Genomic DNA, 12053 nt, shown 5'->3' on the forward strand with positions numbered 1-12053 from the left:
GGGAGGGAGGGAGGGAGGGAGGCAGCCGGAGGGCAGACCTGACCGAGCCAGTGAGGGAAAACCGAGACAGAGTGGGAAAGAGCTCTCACTCTCGCTCTACTAGGAAAACAACATCGGTCCGCTGTGTTTGCGTGCAAGAGTTTTTTTCTCCCCATACGGACTAAGCAGCTCACTTGACTTTTCCACTTTTTCTCGCTGGCAGTAAACCGTGCTCCGAGGAAGCGCAACTGATGGGTAAGAGCTTCTTGTTATTGCTCTGTATGGAATGGAATGGAATGGAAAGCGTGTTTGCTCAACCTTTTCTGGAGCCTCTTGACGAAACTTGTTTGCGTTGCGTCTGAGTCAATAATGTGGACTCAATCTGGTTCTCTTGACGTTCTGGCGCTCTCGCTGTTGCCTGGCCGGCCCGCCGGGTTGTCGCTCTCCTCCTCCTCCTCCTCTCCTTGGATGAGCTGCTTGCTGTGTGTGTGTATGTGTGTGTGTGTGTGTGTGTACACACTCATTTGCTGCGTGGGTGTGCAGGCAGCCTTGAGTAGAGCCGCCAGTGTTTGTTGAATGGTCCCGGTGTGTGTGCGGAGACTCTCCTCCTCTCGCCGCCGTCCAAGTGGACAGAACAGATGGCACAGGGTTCGCATCTGGACCTCCCCGAAGCTTCTTGCGCTCTGCCGTGTTCAAAGGTTGACGGTCAGTAATCTGTCACAAATTGGCCTCGCCGAGGTTTGTTTTGAAAAAAAGTTGAGGCGACGTCAATTGGATTTTGAAGGTCTGCCTGGAAGTTCTCAGGTTTGCATGTTCACCCTGGCACGTTTCCAAAACATGCTTCATTGAAGACTCCAAAGCAACAAGTTGGTTGTTTGATTCCCTGAAGCCTAAGTTAGCTCCAGGTCAGCATCGTATGCAAGTCGTAGCGAGCTTCAAGAGTAGCTAGGCCTGCGCCATGATTTGCCATCATTTTGATTGGCGGTGAAACATCTCCGAGCCGTCAAAGGTGCCTTTGGCATCTCTTATCTTATCTGCAATTAATGTGAAGGATTTTTAGGGATGACCTTTGAGATTTATCAGCCAGCTGTGATGTCTTTTCAACCTTGCAAACAGGTACAAGTTATCGCAAAACCGTTGCTAACATGTTTTTGTCGTTGTTGACGTTTGAGCACATTGACCAAAATGCGATAATCAACCTTTGAACGGAAGGGTGGGGAAAAAAATGCTGAAATTGGTCAATCTTATTGATATGTTTACATCTGATTAACTTGATGAAATTAGCTTGTTCCCTATTCAAATATAAGGAGCACCCCCCAAAAATAATCATCCTTGGTGTCAAGATCTGCCACACGACCTTTACAAGTAAAACACACACACACTGATGCACCAGCATGTCTGGTCCGGCCGGCCAGCCGGCCCGCCACACCCTTTCTTCTCTCCTTGCCGTTCTGTTGACGAGGTGTCAAGTTCCAAGTGCCGAGCATGTGACCGGCTGGCTGGGCCAGTAACCAATCGCCAGCCGATTGGTCGGCGGGGATATGTAGGAGACGCTCGCCAATGGCTCGGAGGTATCGACGAGCGGCAGCGGGCCGGTCTGATCTTTACGAACGGAATGATAAACAAACGGATCGCATCGTTCCCTCGTTCGTTGGGATACCACGCTGGATGGGTTACCACGGTGACCGGCGGTTTGCTTTTAGCCGTGTCGAGACTTTTCCGTCCCGCTGCTCAACACGCGTCACGAGTGTCCGCTACAAATCTGCATTGGGCTGAAAAGTGAGCGACACGCACATGTGCGTGTCAATCAAAGTTCTTTTCACCCTTTTGTTCTTGAATTCATCAAACACTTGGCAGTAAGCTTTTCTTCTGCTCTAGTTGACGTGAGCGCAGCAGCACTGCCCTCGCAGGTGCCCCCCACCGCCACAACCATCCTCCCCATGGACCTGCGGATGGTTGACCACCATCATCATCACCGCCACCATCACCACCAGCAGCAGCAGCAGCAGCAACAGCAAACCCCGTATGGATTGCACCCGGCACCGCCCGACGAGCCGAACAACGGGCCCGTCGTCGGTGAGCGCCGTTGATCTCGGAGCCGCGACGACTCCGTTCGGTGCAGAGGCTGATTGATTGATTTTTTTTTGAAGGCCACCAAGAGCAGCAGCTGCAGCAGGAGCTGGTGGCTCTCAAACACAAGCAGCAGCTCCAGAGGCAGTTACTCATCGCTGAGTTCCAGAGGCAGCATGAACAGCTGTCCAGGCAACATGAAGCTCAGCTGCATGATCACATCCAGGTGAGGGAGCCTCAGCCACATGGTGGCGCAGTCCAGACTCAGATGTGACAGTCATTAATCGTCAAGCTTTAATCTTCTGAAGCAAACATCAAGGAAGTTTGAGTGAGCGCAAAATTTCAAGCAACCATTAATGATTAATCAAATAACTTCAATGATCTGCTATTGGCAAGCTAAATTGTGACGTTAATAAATTCCCGTCTGATGATCCACGCTTTCGTTTTGTCATCAGCACCAGCAGGATCTGATGACGTTGAAACATCAGCAGGAGCTGCTGGAGCACCAGCGCAAGGTGGAGCAGCAGCAGAGGCAGCGGCAGCAACGCAACGAGCAGCAGCTGGAGAAGCAGCACCGCGAACACAAGCTCCTGCAGCTCAAAAACAAGGAACGCGGACAAGAGAGTGAGTGGAATGAATACGATGGAGACGAGAAGCCAGGAGAGGCCGGCCGGCTGACTTTGCGCCTCCGTCTCAGGCGCGGTGGCCAGCGCCGAGGTCAAGATGCGGCTCCAAGAGTTTGTCCTCAACAAGAAGAAAGCCTTGGCTCATCGAAACCTCAACCACTGTCTGTCGGGCGATCCGCGCTACTGGTACGGGTGAGTCAGGAAGTTGGCACACCAGTCTCATTTCTCCCTCCGTTCCACCTACGTCGGCGTTCAGAACGCTCCACTTGACCTTGCAAATGGAGACGGGCTTTCTTTGAGTTGTTGAAGGTGGATGAAGTTCATCCCACGGCTGGCTTTTCAGGGGCCGCTTGTGTCCCACGCCAATGGCGGTGATGGCTTTCGTTGCTATGACAATCGGATGCAAAGCTTTTAAAAGCTCGCGCCAGTTCACGCGTGCCGTCGGACACGACGAACGCACGAGGCTTGCGGGTTTGGTGACCTTTGACTATTTTTGCCACCCGCAGGAAAACCCAACACAGTTCTCTGGATCAAAGCTCCCCCCCACAAGCGCTGATGTCAGCATACCAGCACGCAGCGCTGGGCACGTACGACGCAAAAGACGACTTCCCGCTACGCAAAACGGGTAAGCCAGAGCAGCGATCTGAACGGCGCTGAGAAATGCCAGGCATGAGGGCTTTTTTTTATTCTTTATTTTTCTGCCCCCTGATAGCGACAACTGAATTGAACTTGTTTTGAGTTGCGTGGTTTGCTACGCAAAGGGCGAAACATAATTTGCGCTTTTATTTGCGGACGTCTTGGCCGTGCCCCGCCCCGCCCCGCCCCGTTTGCTCGTCGTGTTTGGACAGATCCAGACAAATCCCCAGATGCTGTCCTGCCTCAACCTTTGCCTCGGGGAAACGTGCCGCTCTCGCGTCTCGCTCTCTGGCAGCTTGTGACATCACCAGCGCCGTGAACAGGAAGTGAGGAACACAGGACGCCACTGTTGTGCGCGCCTCTGACGAGCAACCCTGTCACGCACCGAGCGCTCCCCCCCCGCCCCTCACGGTGACCCATTTCAGTGATGTCCATGTGAATTATAGATATGCTGAGAATTATTTTCCGTCTAGTGAGCTCAGACAAAATGCAAGAAATGAATCTGCAGCCAAACACTTAGGCTGCTGATTAGTGTAAAAAGTTTGGGATCCACTTGCTGGAGGCATGTTTGATAGTGTGCGTCATACAATATTTATTTATTTATTTCCCATTTAGTTATTTTTCCATTTATTTATTTGTAGGAATGAATTTCCAAATATGCTTCGTTCTCTCGTTGAGCACATTTGTGGACCGTGATGAGCGTCAAAGTTACTTAATGAACCGAGCCAGTTGTCTGAATCAATTGTGCCGCCTGCATTTCCGGGAATTGGGCCTGTTGACTTTCGGCGAAAGTATTGATTGCTGCACATCTTGCTGCTTTTCCTTGAAAAAGCTGAATGAGTCAATCCGCGCGGGTGACAACAACTCACCGGTGTTCCAAACAGACAATCGATCAATATGTTTTGTCTAATGGAAGCAATTTCCTCCTTGATGGTCTCATCGAGGTGGGATTGTCCTTAAATGTCTGCAAAAGTACAAAGCCCACCACGACGTTGAGAAACACAAAAGAGCAGAACGGTCGAGCGTCCGACTTCAAACCATGTGGAAAATTCCATATTTGCTTCATGTGTTATTTTTAGCTTTGGGTATTGCTGAGATTGAAAAAAAAAAAAACTGAAGAGGAGGGAAAGTTATGCCAAGGGCAAGGGAGAGGCGGGGAATTAGCGCCAGAGACGAGCGGAGGTGAGTCAAAGCGCCAGTGTCAGCAGTAAAAGCAGTCTGGGCCCCGCGCACGCACACACACGCGCACACACAACGCGGCTTTTTTTTTTTTGCACGCTCGGCGTTAACGAGCGTCAAAGTCACGATGCCCTCGTGCGCTTCTCTCGACCTCCCTTTAATCCGCCGCTTTTTGTTGGCTCTCATTGTTTCAAACTTAGTTGTAGAAAGGGATGAGTCGAAAGTCGTTGTCAGGATGTCCACTGATCTCTGGGAAGAGGTCACCGCGTTTTGCAAGCGGCCCCGCTCGAGTCATTAAGCCGAGAAGAAAGCTCCTTCTGTTTGAGATTTTCTGACAGGGGGGGGAAGGGCAAGGCTGGGCAAGGGCCGTCATCCACCATGACGGCTAACTTTGTCCTTGTGCTCTTGGCAGCCTCGGAACCCAACCTGAAGCTGCGCTCGCGGCTCAAGCAGAAAGTGACGGAGCGCCGCAGCAGCCCTCTCCTCCGCAGGAAAGACGGCCCCGTCCCCACGGCCAAGAAACGCTCCCTGGATATCGCCGGTGAGCGCATTTCCACGGACGCGACGTTTGGCTCCGGCGAATCGCCAACGGCTTTTCTTTCTTTCAGACTCGGCATGCAGCAGCGCCCCCGGCTCGGGTCCCAGCTCCCCCAGCAACAGCTCCAGCAACATCCCCCACGAGAACGGCGTGCCCATGTCCGGCAGCCCGGGAGAGGTAACGCCACGATGGCTTCTCGCACACCACCCGAGCGCGGCAAACGTGCCTCTTCTGTCCCCATTCAGACGTCCCTGCTCCAGCGTCTGGTTTTGAGGGACGGCTCCGTCAGCCATTTCTCGCTTTACACCTCCCCGTCGCTGCCCAACATCACCCTGGGGCTGCCGGCCGCCGCTTGTCCCGGAAGCGCCGTAAGTGTCCAATGGCGTCTCGGTAAACGCGCACAGACGTCAGCCAAGCATCTTGAGGGCATCTTACGTAAATGACAGCAAGCCGCTTTTATTTCCTCCCTTCGGTATGTCTCATTTGACTTCCTTTTGCGTCTCAACAATGTCTGCCTTCTTTTTTTCTTTTCTTTTGTAGGCAATATCTGGACATCAAGACGCGGAGAGCCGCCTGGCCTTGCCCGGCGCCGCCGCCGCCATTCCTTTGACTCCCCCTTTCCTGCCCGCCGCCTACTTGGCATCTTCAGGTCTGGAGCGAGAGGGGGCGGGAAGCGGTGTGGCTGGCCACGCCCCCCTTCTGCAACACATGGTGCTGTTGGAGCAGAGCCACAGTCCAATGGGTCAGTACCGTCGGCAGTGAAAATTGTTATTTATTTCAAATTTAAGGTTCATAACAGATAAAAACAGAAAAGTATCGGGTCCCAACGGCGGCGGCGGCGCTTTTGTGTTTGTCAGTCGGCTTAGGCGGCCTGACACTGGCGGCGCCTTCCGTGTCCAAGCTGGCGCGGGGCCATCACCCGCTGGGTCGGACCCAGTCGGCGCCCCTTCCGCAGCAGCCGTGCGCTCAGGCCCAGGCCCTGCAGCAGCTGGTGGTCCAACAGCAGCACCAGCAGTTCCTGGAGAAGCACAAGCAGCAGTTCCAGCATCAGCAACATATCATCAGCAAGGTGCCGTTCTTTGCTTACTTGTCGTTTCTCCTTGTTAATCTACAAACTGCATCGTCCATCTTAATCTTAATTTAAATAATTATAAGATTGAAAAATGAGCAAAGATTATGATTTTTACTCTACTTTAGTATTCAAAAAAGATATTTTCTATATTTGCCCAAATGATTTATATGTCATTTATATTTGTAAATGTGGCCCTTGTACGCCAAAGTTTGTTTAAAGGTGAGTGATCCCCTAATGTCTCCAAATCCAAATGTACAGCGGGCAATCAAAAAAGTCTCCTGAGCATTTAGTCTGTGCGTTCATGTTCTGTTGGTCGCCATGGCAACTGTTCTCCCGGCGATGCTGCCTCCGTGTATGGCTTCCAGGAAATGTGACTCACCCTAATGATGGTGGGCGCGTGAGGCGCGCTGGTGTGCGTATGTACAGTAGTTGCGAGGTGCAAATGAGGCTTGGGCCAAGGACAAGCAAACGTGCACACGAAAATTACCTGAAGACTTCAATTATCTCAAGACCTCTTAACCCTTGTGCTTCTTAAGTCTCTCCACAAAAAAGGTCCTGGATGCTTTCATGAATCATTCATATTTAAATTTATTTATTTATTTTCAGTTTTTTTGTTTTTGTTTTTTTATTGCTCTTGACAAACTTATTACTTACCAAAATATCCAAAAGCTCTCATTGAAACATTGTGCGTTGCTAATTAGTGTGCAAGTGTGTGTGTGTGCATGGCGTGGTTGCCCCGCTCCCACTTTGCTTGCACTCTTTGGTGCAAAGACAGAAAAGGAAGGTAGTGAGGACTGAGTGGCTGTTTTGAGTTTGTTTGCAAAAGAAGGACGGGGATGAAGCAAGAGCCTGCGCTCTGACGTCAATGAACTGTTCCCTGGGCAATATGCCAGCCCCCCCCCCCTCCTCTTGTGTGTGTGTGCGTGTGTGTGTCTGTTGCATGCACTAACAGTGTTCCGCTCCGTGTCTGACCCACACAAACTCCTCGATGATGGACTAATAATTCAATCACACAATGATTCTTAAAAAAAACAAACAAAATATGCCTTTTCGCTACTTCCTCTTTTTTTTTTTTTTGGTAGCGCTGCCATCATGTACTCTGTGTTTTTCCCCTTTCACGCAGGCCCGGACACGTTAGCCATGCTTAATGAGTTCTGAGAACGGGTCCGCTCGAATGCTTGAAGTGAGAAATAATGTGCCAGTGTGACATTTCCCGCATTTTCCTTTCTGCTCAGATGATGTCCAAGCCGGGCGAGCAGAGCTCGGCCGCCAGCTCCACGGCGAGCGTGTCGTCGAGGCAGCACCAGAGTCACCCGGAGGAGACGGAAGAGGAGCTGAGGGAGCACCAGGGGCTCCCGTCCTCCTCGCCGTCCTCTTGCTCCGTGGCCATCAAGCAGGAGCCCCTCGACCCTCACGAGCAGGACAACAGACAGGCCGAGCAGGAGCTCCTCTTCCGACAGGTGAGTTTTTAAAAAAAATTTAGCATAAAAGGAAAATACCGAAATACTTTCTCACAATTATTATGCAAGACGAGGTGTTTTTTGTTTTTTGGTTTTTAATATAAAGGAAGTGAGGAGACAGCCAAGGCAGATGGACAACAAAACACCTCACTCGCACTCACGCTTGAACTATTCTGTCAGTTTCATTCGCACCGGAAAGTTATGCAACACCACAGCACGGGGCGATGGTGGCGAGCATTTCTGTCTGTCCCGCGCCGTCGATGCCGTGAAGAGAAAAGCCGTCTGTACGTGGCCCGCCATTGGTTGGCGGCCAGTCCAGGGTGTCCCTACTTTCTCAAGCAACATGTTTGCGAGCATGAGACCTTCCTCGTGTTTGCAAAGTCATGACCCGTTTTATAGACGAGATAAAAAAATAGCCCCCGGTACATTTTGAAAGGACGCATTCTTACGCAATTTATTTGCTAGCTTTCTGCGACCCACCGGTTGAGAATGTGCAAACACTCATGACACCAACAGATTGTGTTTGTTGATGGAGTAAAGCGGCAGCGGCGATAACATCTTTGCGAGACACGCGCACAAACCGACACGCGTAGTCAGGACGCCGCGTCCGCTTCCTATCTCGCTCTGGCCCATCCCTGCCGGCTGCCGACTCGCCGGCCTCGGCCAAATTCAATCAGACGCTCGGCCGGCTGTCGCCATGGCGCCCCCAGTGTAAGCGGACACGCCTGTCGGGATGGCAACGCACGAGTGCTTGATGGCTTGACTCGGGGAGTGGAAAACGCTCGCCAATGCTTACCTCAAGTTTCCATCAGATTGGATGTACAGTTGGACAAGGGCACTTTAGTGTCATTTTCACTTTTCACAGTTTTTTTTCCCCCCCAAATACTGTCGCTTTTTTCAACCTCACGCGTCAGCAGTCGCCATCTGGACTCACAGCTTTAAATATGTGCCCAGGGCGCCCTCTTATGGCCAGAGAAAGCACGCGCAGTCCCCACTGGCAGGCTGAACGTCCCGAAAACAGATGCTTAAAACCTCCGCTTGGGTCTCGGCGACTCATTGAAAAGCTGCATGTAAATGATTCGCCCCTCATTTGTTTGCAAGTTGACTATATTGGTGTACGCTAGAGTAGGAACTTTAATGCTTTAAGACGGACTAAGCGCATTTGGGGGATAAATGAGCAAATAAAGTAAATAAATAAAATACTAAATGCGGGCCCACCTCACTTAGCAGAGTGTGTTTGTGTGTGAAAGCAGCAAGCCCAGCTGTTGGAGCAGCAGCGCATCCAGCAGCTGAGGAGCTACCGGGCATCCATGGAGGCGGCCGGCTTGCCCGTCAGCCTGGCCGCCCACCGCCCCCTCTCCAGGGCCCAGTCCTCTCCGGCCGCGGCCTCCTTCGCCATGATGGTGCAGGAGCCGGCCGTCAAGACGCGTTTCACCACAGGTCTGTTGGGACTCATCGTTTTGCAAGGATGAGCAAATGTCAGTGTTTTTGCGTCGATCGCTCAGGTCTGGTGTACGACTCGTTGATGCACAAGCACCAGTGTATGTGCGGCAACACAAACAGCCACCCAGAACACGCGGGTCGCATCCAGAGCATCTGGTCGCGTCTGCAGGAGACGGGCCTCAGAGGACACTGCGAGGTAAAGAACTTCAAATTACATCATCAAAAGTGAATTGAATGTGATTGATTCATATAACAATCCAAATAAAATGTACCCGTTTTAAATGGCGTCCTTAAATACCAATATGGCTTAGTGTATTTGAAAATGATCCTCATCGATTACGTTTTGATTACAAATTGAATGGACGCCAGAGCGCAAGAGGGGCTTTCGCCAATAGGGGGCAGTGTTTCGCCAGTTATCGCCTTGAGCTCACGTTTCTGTAGTCCAACTTGAAATAGATGGAGACTTGTTAATTCCGTCTCATACATTCATCATTATCTCGGAATGGCTTTGAGGCACTGGATAGTTTCAGAGTGTGGCTAATAGGTCTTTCTTGTGTCCAGTGCATCCGGGGAAGGAAAGCCACACTTGAGGAACTCCAGACGGTCCACTCCGAAGCTCACGTTCTGCTGTATGGAACCAACCCGCTGCGGCAGAAGCTGGACTGTAAGTAGCGCTGCCATTCATTTCTTGCAACCTTTGCATGTCTTAAAACAAACAACAAATCGAGTGAGTTCTGGAGACGCTGCAGCTCTGCTTACCTTTTGTTTGCGTCTTTGGAATCCGGCAGCACACAAAAGGTTAACTTTGTTGTGCAATCCGACTGGCGAGTTAAAGAATATGCTATTGTCCTGCTGTCAACACTTTGTGTTTTATTTTCTTGCTCTCACTGTTTTTTTTCCCCCAAGAAACAGATCCTCTAAAATTGCCTCTCCCAATAGACCCCATTGATGTTCTTTTTTTTTTTTTTTTTTTTTTTAATCCCACCCCCAACCCCTTCAGCTTTCCCAATTAAGGAGTGGCCTTGAACACTTACTCACTCCTGCAATAGGTCACAAAGTCAAATGCAGAGATTTGCGAGTTATGCAGCAATCTGTGAGCGTTATTCTTTGCTTAAACTTGTGTTTGCCCTCGTCGGGCCGGAGCAGCGGGTCGTGGAGTGCTTGTGTATTATTTGCATTTTACAGTCTCTCCAATCAGCAGCGATCTCATTGGCTGTCGTCCGCACATCAGACCTAACAGAACCGCTAAGCTCACGCTTACTCGCTGTCCAGTCTGACGACCGTTCTGAAGAGTCGTCACCAGCTGGAATCTTAATTGCTGTTTTTCCCCTCTCCGCTCTTTCGCTCTCAGGTTCCGTCAGTCCCATGTTTGTGAGATTGCCATGCGGCGGCATTGGGGTAAGTTGATAAAAGCGCCTCATTAAACACGTCTGGCCTAACACGCTTAATTGTGTTGTTACAACAGCAGTCGAATGTTTTTGGGGTAAACAAATAAGTCCTTGACTTGCAGCAGCCACTCACTCTGCGTCCCCCGCCTCAATAATAATTCCATTACAACACCCACGCGCACAATCTTACCACACTGGCACGCACACACACACACACACACACACAGAGCCCCCCTCAAGCACCGGAGGCAACAAAAGCTGTTGCTCGCCTTTCCGCTGTGTTTGTAATTGTAACCAGATGTGTTGTGCCTGAGAGGTGTGTGCGTGCGTGCGAGTGTGTGTTGTTTGTATAACAGTGTGTTGGGAAATTAGCGGGACAATGATTTGCTTTCTTGCCAAGTTTCAAGCGGCCGCGGCGGCGTTTACCTGCGGCTCGATGTGCACCTCCATTAAGAAAGTTTTTCTTCATCTCGTCTCCATCCTCCTCCCCTTTCCTGACCCCCGCCCTCCCTCCCTCCCTTCGTCCCACGGGCCTTTACGGCTCACTGTGGTGGGAACAATAAGCGCCAGAGCTGAGTTCTGCTCTTTATAACGGCAAATGGAGCTAAATTGTTGTCTTCCTGTCATACACATGCATACAAAATGCACACGCTGGCTCACAGAGGAAAGGGGGGCTCAAATTAGCCTGTCAGCCTGAGGAGAAACATCATTCCATCACAGCAGCACGCTTTTTTTTTTTCTTTCTCCTTACATCATGCACACGTAAACATGACTTCTTGCCTTGAAGCACCAAATCTTGGCCCTTTTCCCATCCTATTGGTCCCTTGCAAGCCGACTTGAATACAATTGCCAGCGATGGATTCCTCTCAATGCTTGCTCCTCAAAGACCCCAGAAGTTGTTCACGCAATGTGCTCTTGCCAAATGCATCTATGAGGAGATGCTGTAAGCAACACAAATGGTGGCGCAACACAATTAAACAGACACTATGTATTTTTATCCTCTTTATTTATATATTTTGTTATCCTCTGTGTGTGTTTTGCCAGGTGGACAGCGACACCATTTGGAACGAGGTCCATTCGTCCAGCGCGGCTCGACTGGCCGTCGGCTCGGTGGTGGAACTGGTCTTTAAAGTAGCGTCGGGAGAGCTGAAGGTTGGTCCATTCACATGTTCAAAATTAGTTAGAGCAAACAAATTAGGTTCCTTTGGTTAGTTGATGAAGATTTCCTGCATTCCATTTGTCGGTTGAGGCCATTTTGAGCCAGACCTTCGCCATCCCACGGTGCCCACCAGCCAGCCAGCCAGCCAGCCAGTCAGCCAGCCAGCCAGCCAGCCGTCCTTTGTCTGGACGAGCGGCTGCTTAGCGTTTGAAGGCAGCAGGGCGCCGCGCGGCATGTTGGCCCTTCCCACTAACGAGCCCCTTTTATTGCACCCACGCGGCGGCCACCTGCTGAGCAGACTTGGCGCTTGCCGTTAGCTTAGCACCCACCTTTGCGGGCCGCATAAAATGATGTGGCGGGCCGTATCGGGTCCCCCGGGCCTTGGGTTTGACACCAGTGTCTTAGGGCATTACAATTGGTTCACACTGTTGTGTGTTTTTTTTTTTTAAATAAATGGAGATTGACTGTCGGGAACATTTGTAAATAGCAAAGAAAATGTCGAT

At 50.9% G+C, this 12053-nt stretch overlaps 1 protein-coding gene across 10 annotated transcripts in view; it reads left to right on the forward strand.

Moving 5' to 3' along the window:
* LOC148393839 (histone deacetylase 4-like) overlaps positions 1-12053 on the forward strand; it is a 45411-nt gene that overhangs the window by 15204 nt on the left and 18154 nt on the right. For 4 of the 10 annotated variants that reach the window (XM_088382482.1, XM_088382481.1, XM_088382484.1 and 1 more), the window contains exons 1-17: positions 246-684; positions 1858-2055; positions 2130-2275; positions 2505-2673; positions 2747-2867; positions 3182-3300; positions 4903-5031; positions 5099-5205; positions 5274-5396; positions 5569-5770; positions 5886-6097; positions 7336-7560; positions 8811-9000; positions 9066-9199; positions 9565-9667; positions 10355-10401; positions 11436-11543. In XM_088382482.1, the coding sequence (XP_088238608.1) occupies positions 618-684; positions 1858-2055; positions 2130-2275; positions 2505-2673; positions 2747-2867; positions 3182-3300; positions 4903-5031; positions 5099-5205; positions 5274-5396; positions 5569-5770; positions 5886-6097; positions 7336-7560; positions 8811-9000; positions 9066-9199; positions 9565-9667; positions 10355-10401; positions 11436-11543 (2400 nt within the window). In that variant the 5' untranslated portion in view covers positions 246-617. The other 6 variants (XM_088382488.1, XM_088382489.1, XM_088382490.1 and 3 more) reach the window with 4 other exon arrangements.

Source organism: Syngnathus floridae, chromosome 8, assembly GCF_059516105.1.
Source record: "Syngnathus floridae isolate MCC-2025c chromosome 8, RoL_Sflo_1.0, whole genome shotgun sequence".
Lineage (NCBI taxonomy): Eukaryota > Metazoa > Chordata > Actinopteri > Syngnathiformes > Syngnathidae > Syngnathus > Syngnathus floridae.